The sequence below is a fragment of the Orbicella franksi genome, chromosome 6 (genome assembly GCF_964199315.1).
Source record: "Orbicella franksi chromosome 6, jaOrbFran1.1, whole genome shotgun sequence".
NCBI lineage: Eukaryota > Metazoa > Cnidaria > Anthozoa > Scleractinia > Merulinidae > Orbicella > Orbicella franksi.
This window is the reverse complement of record NC_138150.1, coordinates 10,643,873-10,661,113: the sequence shown is the minus strand read 5'-3', so window position 1 is coordinate 10,661,113 and position 17,241 is coordinate 10,643,873. Positions and strand designations below refer to the sequence as shown.

General features: G+C 39.3%; 1 protein-coding gene across 1 annotated transcript; it reads right to left on the bottom strand.

Annotated features, from left to right (window-relative positions):
* Window positions 1-7,980: 7,980 nt before the first annotated feature.
* On the bottom strand, window positions 7,981-16,747 carry LOC145491504 (beta-1,4-N-acetylgalactosaminyltransferase 3-like). Its single transcript, XM_081470748.1, has 4 exons — window positions 15,432-16,747; window positions 11,273-11,792; window positions 9,163-9,307; window positions 7,981-8,136 (listed from the first exon to the last, which is right to left on the bottom strand). Exons 1-4 carry the CDS (start codon window positions 16,595-16,597, stop codon window positions 7,988-7,990), a joined length of 1,980 nt encoding a protein of 659 aa, XP_081326874.1. The 5' UTR covers window positions 16,598-16,747; the 3' UTR covers window positions 7,981-7,987.
* Between the last annotated feature and the right edge of the window lie 494 nt (window positions 16,748-17,241).

Below are 17,241 nucleotides of genomic sequence, written 5' to 3'. Positions count from 1 at the left end.
GGAAAAGATCAGTTTTATCCTGAGTGTTATCTTTATGCCGTTCTGTTCATGCTGTTATGTTGCTAATACATGTTTGTCATTATGTCTACATGTTCACACTACAAACATCGAGATAACGTCCTTTTTGTGTCGTTCGTGACGACGTCGTTTTGTCGTTATGTCGCTAGTTTGAACCAGGCTTAAGCCCTGGCGAAACGGACAACATATTAGTCAATGAAACTGGCCGGATTTTGGCTGAAGAAATGGTTTAAGTTTTTGCGACCTGCGTGCACTTGAGTGGAAACTTGCGAGTCCGTTTGGCCACCCAACGCAAGTCTCTACGAAATTTCAACTTGGGGGCTACTTGCGACTACTTGCCAGTCCGTTTGGCCAACTGAGATTTAAGAGAAAATCACTTTCTGTTCCCATCTCACAGCTAGAAAACGTGGCACCTTTTTACTGATCCAGTAAGTGAAATGCGGTTAGAAGTAAAGATAATTATCTTTGTACTTTGATTGTTGCGATCGGTAGACATTGATTATTCAGTTGACTTAAATACATTTCGTGTTCAGTTTTTACGTGCTTAGTGAACACTTGTGCAGAGTTTAAACTGGAAACATTGAAAGGAGTGCGCAGGTTTCAGAGGCTACAGTTTCTTCGTTCCAGGATCAAAAAATTGTACAAATACGGTGTAGGCCAAAAACGATATTAAAATTCCCAAACAATTGAAATACGAAAATTCCTGAGTATGTTTTAAGTTATTTAAAATATGCTTCTACATAACGGAGTTATTGTGGTTTCTCAGTGCCACCTGCTGCCATCCTCAATTGAAATACAGAAATTCCTAAGTATGTCCTGTTACGCTTCTACAAAAGGGAGCTATTTATATTGAATGCCGCACTTGTATCCTTGATATCTGTTTGTGGTGAAATCGCCCAGCCATCTCGAGCTCCGTCCGCAAAATTAAAATAAAATGTTGGTGTTGAATTCGATTCGTTTATGTCTATGGAGAGACATGCCACTTCGGTGTGCAAATCAGCTTTTTACCAGCTTTTATCCCCACATAGACACATCGCTGGTTTTAATTTATTTGCATTGGCTGCTTCTTAGAGAACGTGTTAATTTTAATATATTTTTTTGTTGAGTTATAAGACAAACATGGTTGGCACCTACTAATTTGGAAGATCTTATTAAAACTGAACCAGTCAAGTGTTAACGAGAGTAAGCCGAAAAATCTACTGACCATGCGAAAATATGAATCAGAGAGCTGTGGACCGATCCCTCTCTGTCGCAGTACTGTGGAACATTTTACAAGATAAGATAAGATCAGTAGCCTTGAAATGGTTTAAGTTTTTGCGACCTGCGTGTACTCGAGTGGAAACTTGCGAGTCCGTTTGGCCACCCAACGCAAGTCTAACTTAGGGCTACTTGCGTCTACTTGACAGCCCGTTTGGCCAAAGATTTAAAAGAAAATCACTTTCTGTTCCCCTCTCACAGCTAGAAACACCTTTCAATGATCCAGTAAGTGAAATGCGGTTAGAAGTGAAGATAATTATCTTTGTACTTTGATTGTTGCGATCGGTAGACATTGATTATTCAGTTGACTCAAATATATCCGATTTGTAGAAAAACGGACGTTCGTTATAACGTAGCTCGTGTTTTTACGTGCTTGAACACTTGCGCAGAGTTTAAAATGGAAACACTGACAGAAGTGCGCGGGTTTCCTTTGTTTCAGAGGCTACAGTTACTTCGTTCCAGGATCAAAAAAGTGTACAAATACGGTATGGGCCAAAAACGATTAAAATTCCCAAACAATTGAAATACGAAAATTCCTGAGTATATTTTAAGTCATTTAAAATATGCTTCTACATAACGGAGTTATTGTGGTTTCTCAGTGCCACCTGCTGGTATCCTCAATTGAAACACAGAAATTCCTAAGTATGTCCTTACTTATTTCGAAATATTCTTCTACAAGACGGAGCTATTTATACTCAATACTAACTCTTTCCTGCCGCACTTGTATCCTTGATATCTGTTTGTGGTGAAATCGCCCAGCCATCTCGAGCCCTCCGCAAAAATTAAACGTTGGTGTTGAATTCGAGTCGGTTATGTCTATGGAGACACATGCCACCTCGGTATGCAAATCAGCTTTTTACCAGCTTTTTTCCCAACATTGACACATCGCTGGTTTTAATTTATTTGCACTAGCTGCTTTTTAGAGAAAGTGTTAATTTTAATATTTTTTTTGTTGACTTATAAGACAAACATGGTTGGCACCTACTAATCTGGAAGATCTTATTAAAAGTGAACCAGTCAGGTGTTTACGAGTGTACGCCGAAAAATCTACTGACCATACGAAAATATATGAATCAGAGAGCTGTGGACCGATCCCTCTCTGTCGCTTGCCCCAGTTCTGTGGAACAGCACACAAATAAGATCAGACAAGCAAAAGTGATGGACTCTTTAAACCTCTTTGAAAGACACATCTTTCAAAACAAGTTTCTCAGTTATACATGAATTAGTATGTACACTAACTATAACTTTTCGTCCTGTTCTAAAATTTTTAAATATTTTCTTGTGCGTGTACCTTATTATAGGAATATAACGAAGCATGTTAACAACACGAACAAAATTTACGCGTCATAAAATTAACGCGAATTTTCGAAAAGTTATGTTTACATACCTTTTATTAACGCGAATATCTGTGTGGTACGTTTGCATAATTAAGACGCGAATTTGATATTTTTCGCACTTTTTTCGTTAGAAAATAACAACGTCCAACAACAAAATTTGCTCTTTATTTCCAGCAAAAAACACAAGGTAGCCATACAAACTAGGGCGTGAATGGGTCCAGGGTTGGAATGAGTCCCTTCCTTTTCTGGATATGTTTTGAACTCTTCTCTGCCATCGTGACGTTATCCGTCGCTACGAACTTTGATGGTGTTTGGTCAACGTTTAGAATAGGTTCATCGGGAATTTCATCTTTAACTATAGCGGACGCTATATCATGTAGAAACGTTGCGTGTACTTCCAGCCAAGTTGCTTTGCTGATAATAAAGGTGTCGTAAAATAACGCTGCTTTCAATTAACGTCATTTTAATTAACAGTGAGGTAAATTAAGATACATAAAATTAACGCGAATTTTTAAAATTCGCGTTAATCACATGCATTGTTAATTTCCTATAATTAGGTATATTGTTGTTTTTTTTTCTTACGTTTTAAAGCGCCATTGGATCGAATTGGTGTTTTGGATTTTCGCGCTACATTTAACAAATAAAGAAGCCTCGACTGTGCTCTGTTCTGTTGTAAAGCACGCAGGAAGCGGTAGAGCACGAAAGAAGTGTAGGGGAAAACACGAGACGAAGTCGAGTGTTTTTCCCCACTTCTTGAGTGCTCGACCGCTTCCTAAGTGCTTTACAACAGAACAGAGCACACTCGAGGCTTCTTTATTTGTTTTATGATAAAGAATCTAATAATTTCCCCACTCATTTGGCTGAATTTTCAAACCAAACTTTATTTTCCAAACGAACAAAAGTGGCGTCACCCGTGCACTGTTCTCTGATAAAGCACGCTAAAATAAGCCAATCACAATCCTTGTTAGAATTGTTCAAATAATTTGATTGGCTAACGAAGCGACAGCTGTCAATCACTAACTGGACTTCGGCTAAGCTTTCAGTTTCGAGTAGTTTGAGCGGCTTTTGAGAGAAGAACGATGCCTTCAAAGTGCGCTTTGAAGTAAATTTTTAAATACGGATCTAAAGGCAGGTGAAGGTTTATAGTCCAGAGGAATCCGGCCGTATCGTGGCCCATGGAAACGTGCACTTTTCCAGTGGAAATTACGAAACGCGGAGCTCAAAGCTTGTGGATGAAAATGCGAAATGCCGAGTCGAATTTGAAAGGAGGTACAGTTATTTACGGCTTGTAGCCGCATGCAGCAAGATTGCCCGAACTAGCGTAAAAGTTAGAAAGACTAAACGGCTCCCACTGGTTCTACTCCGAGCACAGAAGAGAATATCAGAGCAAGCTTTGCACTGAGCACTCGTCGGTTCACTTCGCTGAGATGACCGGAGAACGAGCGTTACTACACTGCATGTAAGTGTTGTTCGAGCAATTGAGCATTTTTACAAAAATAAAGCCTCTCATCATAAACAGAGACACTTCAATTGTTGTTTTCTATCGTTGTTTTACTTCTTAAGTATAATTTCTGCCTTCGTAACAAATATAATGTCTTTTATCGAAGCACTGTTTAGGTTGAGAATTTGTTCATTTCGTTACGTGTTTTGTCGGCGGGAATCTAGCAAAACTTGTTATTTTAGTACAGTTTTAACAATGGTCTCTGTGAGCCATATTTACTACAGACAAATAGCTCGTTTCCACTGCGTTTGTCTGAATCACAGGGGATGTTTAATTTGGCGCAAATTTGTCAAAATTCCGACGCAAAAATTTGAAAGCCAACTTACCGTCATCAACCCGTGTTCTCTTCTCTGATAAAGCACGCACTTTCAGCCAATCAGAGTGCGCGTTATATGGAAACTTTATTATAATTTATTATCGTGGTTGTTGACTTGTCGATCTACGCACCACTGCGTTTACAACTTTTTGGTCCAAAGACAATGGGAGTCATTTTTGAAATTTCCCATGTTTTTATTATTATTATTATTATTATTATTATTATTATTATTATTATTATCCTGGACTTGGGGTGAAATGAAAATTTCAATTACCGACTGTCTGCCATGTTTACTTGCCTTGATGACGAAAGTGGCATCGTAACAAAGTGTAGCTTCGTAACAAAGTTTAGAAGTACCGAGTAAGCCGAACTCGTCGATGTCAAATGAAATCGCAAACAGCAGCAGTAATTAGTTTGTGGTTTTGTGGCTTGCTCGCGTGTCCTGAACCTCAACCTGATTGGTCACAACACAAGCAACACTTCCTGAAAAAATTTCAGCTGTTCATGGCTTTCTGAAATTGACAGTAATATTAATGATAACGAGTGAGAATACAAAATAGTATTATTAACTATATTATCTTTTACACATCCATGCTTTACAAATCCAGAACATGTTTTACAACACCAGTCCAGTCAATATTTTACAGTAGGTATATCGGCTATTTTGTTAAAGAACAAAAGTTTAATATTATAGAGAAATTTTTTTGATGGAAATTCTTGATGGAAAAACTCGGTAAATACTTAATTTGCGTGTACTTAGGATTAACTTAGCTCAAAGACTTTCATTGAGTTTCGAAGTTGGTTTCATTTAATTTTAATCGGGACGGTAATCTCGATCTAGGTTCAGTGTTTTGGCCAGGTGAAATATTCTCAATTTAGAGTTATATTTTCTACGAGGTAAAACCAAAACAGACCTTAGTTCTTTGGTAGAGATTGCAGATGGGCAATGTTAGCTAAAGCTAAATATACAGTACACTTTACTTAAGAAGAGGTTTTTGTACGCGGAAACCTTTTATCAGAAGTCGGTTTCCTTCAAAGGAACTCTGATTATTACTTCAGAGTTTTACTTCGAAGAAAATATAACTCTAAATTAAGAACAGAACACACCAGCAACAGCAATAACTTGTTACAGGAAAATGGTCAGGTAAACTAGGTGACATTTCTCTCGAGAATGATCGGAGTGTTTAGATTTCGTCGTGTTTCTTTGTCAGAAGGCTGTTGCATAGCTACTGCAACTATGTGTAAGATTAATAAAGTGTATTATCGTTTGTCTCACGATGTAGTCACTTGAGATGTAGATCGTGACGTTTCGACTGCTTACTGCTAGTCTTCTTCAGGCGATAAGGTCGACTGATTGCACGGTATCATTTATATCACAAAGGTCGGCTGTGATTGGCGCATTTCGATCCTCCTATTGTTCCATCGTTCCGGCGAGTAGCTGTTCCCTCAGTGGTCCGCTGTTGTACCGTTCTCCTGTTGTTGTGTTTCTTGATCGTGGGCATCCATGCTTCAGGAATTTCAATTCCACTATCCCTGTTGATGTTATTAGGGTGAAGTCTTATGTGAATAGCTTCCTTGACCCTACGTGTGTACCAGTGAGGATCTCGTTCAATAAACTTGACCTCATTCCAGATAGGATAGTGGCCGGTCTCGTTGGTGTGTTCAGAAACGGCGGAGGTCTGGGTACGGGCGAGTCGTATATCCCTGTCGTGTTCTTTTATCCTCTCCTGCACAGATCTCCCTGTTTCCCGATGTAGACTTTGCCGCACTCACAGGGAATCCTGTAGACAACACCATCTTGTTTAGCCGGGTTGACGGTGTCCTTTGGCCGCACTAAGTGTGACCGAAGTGTCGTGTCGGACTTGAAGACGGTGCGAATGCCCTGTTGTTCTAGGCAGCGGCGGAGAGACTCCGAAACTCCTTGGACATAAGGTAAAACGGCGGTGGATTTAAATTCCGCGACGGGCACTCTTCTTGGGGTTGTTCGTGCCTTTGTGATGTTCTGTACAAAAGAGGATGGATATCCGTTGGAAACAAGTACAGATGACAGATGTTTCTTCTCTCCAGCGACTACTGATGGTTTGGTCACGAGACGTTTAGCCCGGTCGTACAGACACTTCACAATACCGCGCTTTACTGACTGAGGGTGGTGTGAATCATACGCTAGGTACTGATCAGTATGTGTTGGTTTCCTGTAGACGCTGGTGGTAAGGCGGCCATCAGGTTCTCCATAAACTGACGTGTCGAGAAAGGCGATCTTGCTGTTGTTCTCGATCTCCATGGTAAAACGGATTGATGGTTGTTGACTGTTTAGGTGTTGCAGGAAGTCGCCAACTCTATCCCGATCCAGGATGGTGAAGGTATCATCTACGTAGCGTTTCCAGATCTTAGGCTTGCAAGGTGCGGACTCTATTGCTTGTTCTTCAAATATCTCCATGTAGAGATTAGCAATAACCGCTGATACAGGGCTCCCCATGGCTGCGCCATCTCGTTGTTCCTAAATCACCACGCCCACAAAACAGGAACTTGGTACTTCTAATATCTTAGGGGTTCTTTTCAAAGTTTCCGGCGAGTAACCCCTTCCTTTTCATATGGGAGTTCCCCCGGGACCAGACTACCCATAGCGAGACCAAACAAGCCAGATCTGTCACCGAAGAAAAATGAAAAGGTGTGATTTGGAATTTACCGTTCCCAAATTTGACAAAAAAAATCCGGCCATATCAGGTCAGCGGCTTTATATCGCAAAATATCAGTACAGCGTCTGATTGGTTAATTGTGAATTTGGGTAGACTGAGCTTACATATCCTAGCTGTTATTGTAGTTGGCCACATTACCGTCCGAAGTAAATCAAATGCGAAATGTAGCTAGTATCGACAACGAAGACAGCAAAATGAGAAATAACCATAGGATCGAAACTATGTATCAACAGGCTAACCAAGTTTATTAATACCTAATTAAGAAAATAGAAAGCATGTTTCTACCCTGGTCCCAGAGGTTTTTCTTGATTTTTCTCCGCATGAAAGAGCTGCGAGAGAGCCGCGAAGCGGTGAAAACACGAGTCGCGAAGCGGCAAGAAAGAAAAACCTCTGGTTACTTGAGACTTGAATCTCATTTTCATGCAGACGCCAGGGTCAGGATCTGACCCTCGGTCTCGGATTGGTTGATATTTTTACAAACACGCAAATCAATATGATTGGTTCGTTTGATTGGTAATACCGATTAATACGGATTGGTAATACACTGATTTGATGGTGATGATGAGCTCTCAACCGAAACACGTGAGATTTCTCTCGAAAATGTTCAGAATGTTTAGATTTCGTCATGTTTCTCAGTCAGAGGGCTGTCAAAATCCAATTTGCTGTTACATACGCTAGTGCACTGAAAATAAATGTATAGAAATGCAAGAAAGAATAAAAGAGAGTATTCAATTTTTCTGATCTGGGACTTCCATTTTGTTTGTTTGCTTATGGTCAAATGTTTCTCTCTTGTTGGTATTTCAGGTGAGTCGAGCCAAATTTATTCATAAAATCGAACCTAAGTACAAGTTTCTATCAATCTCTAATTCCAGCTTCTATTTCTGGAGTGAAAATGATGATAAAGACCCGGATGTTTTATTCGTTCCACTTCCACGGGTAACATCAGCACTCGATCTAGTAGATCCCAGTCTTCCCCGCCCCACTTGTATTTGTAGTTCTCAGTATTCATTCCTAACGATGAAAAGATAACAGTTAATTGGAATAATTGTAATTGTTAGAATAAGGGGTGCAGAGCCAATGGAAATTTTATTCCTTTCTAAGGAAGCACAGAGCAAACAGAACTAGAATAAATGGCTAGAAAAAAATAATGAATTTGTTACAAGGAAGGCAGTTCAAGATGTTTACTTAAGAGATAAATGGAACTTTCTGTTGTAGCATGCATGAAGTACACCCCATTCTTACACCCCTCTGTTAAAGGCCGGGTTAAGCCTTAGTGTTCGTCAGGGATTCGGTGAAGGGAACTGAAACTAACTCAAGATAAATTTCCTAAGAAAACGTTCATTCCTAAACAAAAACAAAAACAAAAAAATAGGGGACCCTTCCGAAAGCGAACACGCTTGGGACCGGAGAGAGTGTATTCTAAGGAGGGGTTCTCGTTAGGGTATATATGGGTAGGTTGAAAAAGTAGTATTTTGTTTCATCATAGCCCTGGTCTACAAGACTTATTTGTAAGAGGAAATATTGGTCTCAGTAAACCAGCCCTTCTGTAGTAGTGTCAGGCAGCCTTGCATTAAGTTTGGATTATAAAAACTAGTGTCTGTACATAGTTTGCACCATGGCTGAGTGGCAGCTCACTGGAGATGTCTACCTACGGTGGATGTCTTTTAGTGAAGCTTCGACTGCACTCAGAATTTGATCATTTCACTTTGTTATTTTCCTTGTCCAGTCCCTGATCTCCCCTCTTCCACACGCTATATAGGGGTTAAACCCTCACGGGTGAAGAGAGGGTGCAGGTGTCGATCCAGGATAACCTGTATGCGCATGCTCAAAGCGAGCCAATCAGAGTGTGATGTGAATTTAAATTGCTCGTTCAAATGACGAATTTAACATGTTAAGCTACGCGACTAAGCTCTAGCAAGACATTTTGTCGCTAATTACGTCCAAACCTATTTCTTTGAGCATGTTCAAAGACCAGGAACGCCAGGATGGCCTGAAAGGTTATTTCTTTTTCCGCCTGAATTAATCAATTGCACTCACCACCAAATCTGTCCCAGTCTGATTTATAAATTGCTAAAAGTCCATAGCCATTCAATTGCCAAAAGCGTTGATGTTCCACAGAAGAACTTCCACAGTCAAGACGGCCAACTGCAGGGAAATAAGCCATTCGACCTGCAATGGTGTTCTGAGAAAATAAATCACTACTTTGATGTTTTACAAATCAAATGAAACAATGTTAAAGCCGAGTAATCAAGCCTGTTACACTGATTAGGCCACAAGACAGATATATCAAAAAAGCAAACATATCGTGATACTGAAAGCCAGTTTTAAATGTAATAACCTTTGACACAGTATGAGTGGTGAAAAGTGAAAAATGTGATCAGCTTTGACCCAAATGTTATAAGATACTTGATATAAAGTAACAAATGATACCAAAAACATAGCATAGCACGAAACATGATTTTCATTTCTGCTGATAACGGATGGGTAACGAGCATAAACAAGCTACCTCAAGGTTTGTTTTAATGTTGGAAAAAGTTACTGACGTTTTTAATTTTGCTTTTATACTGGGTGATCATAAGCCCTGATCCGAGATAATACATTAGTTTTATAATGGTAATTGAACTGAGTGGAGTGCAATTTGGTCTGAAATCATAAGTATGATTTCAGACCAAAATTGCACTCCACTCAGTTCAATTGCCACTTTATTAGATCCATTTTGAAATCGCACAATTTTATCGCCTTAAATTTTAGATTTTTGGTGTATTGTTCCAGTAGCCGGTTTGTTAAAAAAAGCGGAACCGGAAACTCGTTTACGTCTAATTTAGTCTACAAAACGATGTCATGTGACGAAAACTCATTCGAGCATGACAAAGAAACAAGCAGTTCTGATCTGAAGTCGAAAATAGTCTACTTCAGGTATAAAAGTGCAATTCTTGTCGCCTGAATCAATTATGGAAGGCCTACCTTTCTTCTGTGGTTGAGGCTGAGACTTTTCATTGTCTTTGGAGAAGGAATTTGAAGGTGCATATCCTGTGTAATTCTGCGATCGATTTCTTTTGAGTTGTGAAACTCCCTCGAGTGCACGATGCCCAGTGGATAGTACGTTTTTTTCTTTTAAATACCGTTCAATGGCATGATTTTAAGGGGTCCAGCTCGTTATCATCTCCGTTTCTTTTTGTAACCTCGGCGTCGGACTCAATACTCAGGACCTTGTCAAGTTCTTGGAGTGCCATTTGTTTTAAGATATTTCCAAGATGGCGGGACTGGCACCGGCTTCGTAAGACGTTCGTTCATGCACTATTTTGTGCAGTGTGGCGTATTTTGACTATGTTTATTCACAGCAACAGAGTTGAGCTGTTTTGTGGCTTCGTTTGAAACTACCGGAAACCTGGAAACATCTACCTTCTTGAGATGACTCTGAATTTGTTGTTGTGTGGTTTTCGTTTGTTTATGTTTTACTGGACTCAGTATCATACGGATCTTGAGCAGATGTTGAAGAAAAATCGCCAAAAATATTCGTCAAAATGGACACTGAAAGTTGGGAACTTCCATTAAAGTAGGTCTTCAGCCTAAAGGAGCTCATAATCGTTATTCAGAAACTGTAATTAATTAAATTCGTCAATTTTTTTGGAAAAAAAGCTACAATAACAACAAAGTTTTGGCAATAGTATTTGCAAAATTCTCCACACAGTGGCTTTTTACCTTTCATTTTCCTGAAATTTTATTGATTACTTTAAACTAATCTTGAAATCTGATTGGTTGTTTTGTTTTACTGGCCCATTCTCATTGGCTGAGAAAAAGATGCGATTTAGAGCAAAAAATAGTGCGATTCGTGAATAAATCGCACCACTGAGAGCCAATCAGATTGCAAGGATAACCAGTGATTTCAAAATGGATTTAATAAAGAGAGTAATATACTGATATTAATACCTAAGGTGTTGCGGGAACGTACTTATTCCTTGCAACCTATGTTTAATGCAAACTTTCACAGTGTTAAATAGCCCACTTTTAGTTATACTTGAGAAAAATTACCTGTCTCTGACTTTATCTGCTAAGAAGAATTACGTGTCTCTGACTTTATCTGCTAAGAAGAATTACCTGTCTCTGACTTTATCTGCTAAGAAGGACACATACATGAAGTACTTACCATTCGAACGTGGTCCGTTATGTCTGCGGGCACATCAATATGCAGATCAAACAGGAAAACTATGTCATGCGCATTCGGCACTTGTTCAACCGCCTTGTTTAGAGCGAGAGTCTTGAAGAATTTACCCGTTAATGAAACAATAGTATGTCTACTGCTGAGAAGAGATGTATTAAACGCCTTGCCCATATCAATATCTTTGCTTTCAAAATCAACAACTATGACGTGAAAGTTCGTATCACCGGTTAATGAGCTGGCATCAGTCAGCTGATTAATAAAATGATGCACCCACTTTCCTTGCTCCTTAACAGGGAGAATAAAGTACACTGTAGCGTTGTTATTCCAGTTGATTCCTTCAGGAAGGCACAAGGTGTCATTTCCCTTTATCTGATATACGTGTTCTGTCAGTCGAAATGATTGATTGGTGTTGTCTAAGCCAAGTTCGAGGTTCAACAGGAAACGGTCGCCATTCTTGGAGTCTGGCTTGTGAATCACTTTGTGGATTTTCTTCAGGTAATATTTTCTGTTAAAAAGGAGCAAAATAGAAGTTGCTAAACAGTTTTAATCAATAGAACTTTTGAACTTTTTGAATACGAACCATTGCACGAGCAAACTCGCCTGATTAGGCAAAAAGACTCCAAGTATTTATTCAAATATGTAGAAACTCTTTTAATGATACCACGATGGAGCTTTTGAAAAATGAGTGCGAATGTTTCCTTTAATTTTATCAACCTCGTTACCAGGGTCTCTCATCTTCCCGTCCTCACTCGCTCCGAGAGAGCGGAAAAATGAGAAACCCTGGGAACGAGGTTGCAACAACACAATGGAACATCTTTTTCGACTTCCCGTAATCACGTGACATCCATCGGCGGCAAAAAAAGCGGCAAAATGAAGCGAGGATACTCCAGGACGGCGACTTAAGAATTTTCTTCAGATTTTCTCCATGTCTAGCGTGGACATCGCTTATTCTTCTCAATCATGGTTAAAATTTTATTGGCGGCGAGGAGTTTGTAATTCTAGTGACATGTCAGAGCCAAACAAAATCCAGACTTTTAGATTCTTTGCGAAGCTAACCCAAAATTTGAATTTGATAGCTTTTGATGAAGACGCCGAGTCAGAGTGTCTCGCCGGATTACAGAATACATGGTTGAAAGATTTGCTAAACCGCCTCCCGTATTCAGCATGGTTTATACAAATATTTTGATCGACTGCAGTAGAATAATGATATGTTCTCAGAAATCTGATGTTAAATTGGAAAGGTGGTTGTACCATCTCAGCACATTACTATATCGTGCTTATTTTCATGTCAGCTAAACATGGCAAAGCCGGTGGAGTGCTACAAGTCAACTATTCCGCTTTTGATCCGTCTACACATTTGGTTGTATTAGAACTACCAAAGTTTGTAGGGAAATGTACAGCTCGCTTAAAGATCCTTTCCAGTCCGTACTGCGCACTCTTGCGAGTTTGTTTACGTTTTTTTTGTTTCATGTAAGACATTACAAAATGTAACATTTCGTAACTACTTACATGAAGTAAATTCAAAGTTGTCAACCGCCATTGCCTGATTTCAAACCGAAAAGGACTAGGTACGAGTCTGTAAATTATGGGATTAGCAACTATTGATCCATATAGTCATAAAATACAGACCAAGCTTTACAAAATCCCCAAGTTTGGTGTAAATAAACCCAATAGTAGGCAAGATATAGCCATTTGAAACCGTCAAAATTTACAAAGAAATGTATGGCCATCCGGACCCTGTGTCCGGATGACCAAACATTTATTTGTTAATTTTCGTGTTTTCAAATGACTGTATCTCAGTCAAAACTAGCCTGAGTAACACTACACTTGGGGATTTTGTGAATCTTGGTGTGCTCTTTCTGGCTATGTGGATCAATAGTTGCTTATCCCATAATTTACAGACTAGTACCTAGTCCTTTTCGGTTTGAAATCAGGCAATTATGGATGCGAAGCTTTATGCTTCGTTCTTTGTTATATCACTTGATGAAACAACTTCGCAGCAGTAAAAATCAATGAAGCTGTTGGAAAAAGAATTTAAAAGGCCTCAATTGCAAAGATAAGATATGTGGGTCGTAACGAATGACATTGATTCGCATTTCATCGAGTGAGACACATAAACATTAGGGTGCTGAGACTGCGCAGTACGGACTGGAAATCATCTTAAGATCGAAAGCAAATTACTCAATTTCTGACAAACTTCAGTACAGTTTTCAGATTTCAATAAAAATAAATCTATTGAATTAACACATGGTACACACTATATAACAGACTAAATTTTACGGACCCCGTTTTACTTTGGAATTTATGGAGCTTTCACCAACATGATGATTCAACCTATTTGCTTGCCTGATATTTTTTTGTTTTAGGTTCATGTATTTTCCATTTTTTAAACGCGCCTGCCTTTGTTTAAAATCAGACTCTTAAATATGCATTAATTGTTTGTCACCTGTTCATATTTTATAAATTGTTATTTAATAGTCAAGTTTATATATTTTCATTGCACATAGTTTACATCTGTTTTATCCTTTTATTTAAGGAAACGCCATAGGGGTCGCCCCCTAGTTTTCCTTTTGACGATGTGCTTTTTCCTGTATTTTATTTTTATCATCTTGAATAAGACACGTTGTCATCTTGTCATCTTGTGATTGGTGATCGGCCCGGAAACGGCAGCCTTGCCGCTTCTCATAATTCTTTATTTTTTTAGCTGTACGACTAAAATTAAATGATTTTGGAAATAGATTCGCAGAACATAAGAGTAAACTCCCTGCTTTTGATAAAGCTTTCTAGCAAACTGAATCTAGTACAAAGTGCCAGATAATTTCTACGGCAGTTTCATAAAAATACACTCTCGTTTTAGTGTAATAGAAAGGTATATTATATGCCACTCTATTTTGTTTTTTGAGAAATAATAAACAGTAAGCTTTCATTATAGATTCATTAAATATACTTAAATAAAGATCAGCCGCTTAGAGCCGCTTGCGTGGCCGTTTTTCCCCCTGACTTGTTTTGTTAGCTGTCGCGTCTGTTTGAGGGAAGAAAACCGTTTAAGTCGATTTTGTCTTCATTAAATCGAAAAGAGGAATTCAAAACAACCACACAAATAAATAAACTCCAACCAGTTAAAAGCTTAGACAAACGATAGTAACTTCGTCCCTCCAGAGAGTTATAACTCTTCAAGTTCAGCTCAGTTCACAACGACGTGAAACTATTCCTTTTGACGTCGTCGACGAGTGGACGACGACGAAATTTTTGGGTCGTGCTTACGCACTGACGCTCACCTTACTTCCCGTCGTCAACGCGAAATGACCAAACGTAGTTGTCCGTTTCGTAAACGGTCGATGCCATTTTGGCGACTTTTTTTTTTAACCATCAGCGAATTTTTCCCCACTAAATTTTTAAGTAACCACCCAGTATCTTCTGTTTCCTAACATCCCTCTCATACCACTACACTACTAGGTTGATCCACCAAATTTTTAAAATTAAAATGATAGAGTTTCCTCCGAGTCAACCATCAAATAAAAGCTAACCGCAAGTAAACCAGTGTGAATATGTTCAACAATTAAGCATTCGATGAGTGCGTTTTACTCCATCAACAAATCATAACCAGTTTCTACCTGGTCCAGGCCTAAACTAAAGCAGATATGGCATCGTCCATTCTGAAAGTCTTGGTTACCAATGATGGCATCGATCGTTACGGAAATCAGCGTCGCCGTGCCGTCATGGTTAGTTAAACTCCCTAATTCAACTTGCTAATTATTACCACTTATGGACGAGAGACATAAACTCATTAAGACTGAGATTGTTTGCATATCTAACGAAGAAAATCACATCAAACATTTATTAGCGCTTATGCTCTAGTGAAAACCCCGGTGTGGGGGGGGGGGGTACTCCCTTATATGGGCTATATAGGTATGTGCGGCCCCAAAGGGTAGGGTTTTTCAGCCGTTTTGGTCATAAATATAGGGTAGGGAATATAGCATAACTAGGGTAAGGGTTTTGGGAAGCGGGCCGCACACCCCCAGTCAATTTTTCTGGAAGTACCTCCCCCCCCGTGAAAACCAGCCGCTAAAACTGTAATATATTATCTTGCAGATTACGAATCTTGCGCAGAATCTTGATAAAATGAAAATGTAGCTGAACTTACCTTGACTGTAGTGAGTTAATAAACTTCTCTACGACAGATTTAGCTGTGTTGTTATCAACAAGCGCGTTAGGTTTGAGCCATTCGTCCTCAGGACGGTTCTGTCTAGAATGCAACATATTGGTATCATCTCGCGGGAATACTTGTGACAAATTTGTCAACGTGACGCCCTGATACCGTTTGAGTTTTTTACGAACCAGAAAGCTCGGGCTATATGAACAAGTTGGAATAAGGTTTATGTATTCTTTCCTGCTTATAAACGGAAGACGACTAAAATAATATAAATAGCTCTTGCTTCGAAGCGTTCTTTTATCATGTTTACCTGCGTGCAGGGGTATAGATTCGTGATCAGTATTTTCCCGAGAAAAGCTGGACAGATATTCGGCGGAAATGATTTCAAATGTTGAATTCCCGTAAGACCAAAATACAGCAATATGAGCGGCGCCAGAACCTTGCTTACTCAATGACTCGATGTAATATTTCTTGCCGGCATGAAGAAGGATTTCGTTAGAAATTTGCTCAGGATATTTTTTGTAGTCTCCTTCTGCAGTCCAAGCCGATCCATGAGGCGAATAAACCCGCGCGATCATCTCGCCTGAAGCGGGATCTTCATCTCTACTTAGCCACAACTCTGATGTATCATCTGATGTGATGGCAAATTTATACATGCCGCTTACCTGCGGATGAACAAATCCAAAAATCCTTTCGCCAATGTTTTCCACACTGGCAAGTTGAGTTTTACGAAATTCTGAAACAAAAGAACGCTGGTTTGGAAAGTAAGGAAAATGAGGCCAGTTTCTTAAAATATCGACGTTCGTTCCACATATTGCAGACCACATGTGAACGTCCAAAGTTCCCGGGGATTTCGTTGATTCGTGTTCGACCTTTCGTTCACCTGTATACGTTCTTGTAGTCGATGTCCCAATCGCTTCTGTTTGTGGTTTTAAAGTGCTATTTTGAGTTTGTTTCTTGGTTGCGCAAGGGCAGTCACGTACAGTGTTCGTCGAAAGTATTTTTCCAGGCACCGAAGTAGAGAGTCCAGTTTTTGAGGAATTGAGTGGCAGCAGGTATCCTAAGAGCGGTAAACTTGCAAGCAATAGACCCAAAGTGAAACGTCGCTTGATAAACAACCTCCTGACGAAACTAATCGGAATAAGCCGGAAAGCCATTCTTCACAGCACTGGGAATAATTTACATTCGACAGGAAACAGGTAAAGCTCTTTTTCCTAATTATTCCGTCGCTTAAAACAGTATTCCGTTGAGCTCCGTCAGCAAGGAACTGAAACCATTTCAGACAAAACATGCTATTATCACCAGCGGCGGACATGTAATAAATTTGCATACAGCAACGAAATAAAATGTTGACTTTTGGATATTTATCTATTTCAGCTATCATTATTTTTTCATCCATTATCATTTAATATTTAGGTGTATATTAATTAATCATTTTAGATAGTGCAGGTCCACATCAGGACTTATTGTCTTGCCAGTTCCTCAACCTGCTTTACCAAATAAATAATGTTTGCGTGTACGTATGTATGTGTATGTATGTATGAAATACGTGTAATTCAACTTTCATGGTCTGACTCTCTTTTCATAATAGTACAATACAGTGAAAGCCGTATTGAGCGGACACCCTTGGGACATTCACTGATCGATGGCTTCGGCCTACTAAATTATCTTAGTTATTCAGCGGACACCAATATTGAGCCATTTTGTTGCCCAAAACCTGCAATAAGCGGACACTTCAAGGGCTTTTTACTTCTAAAAGCTCAGCTTAGACTGGTATGCTAGCTATTCTTATGTACAAGGT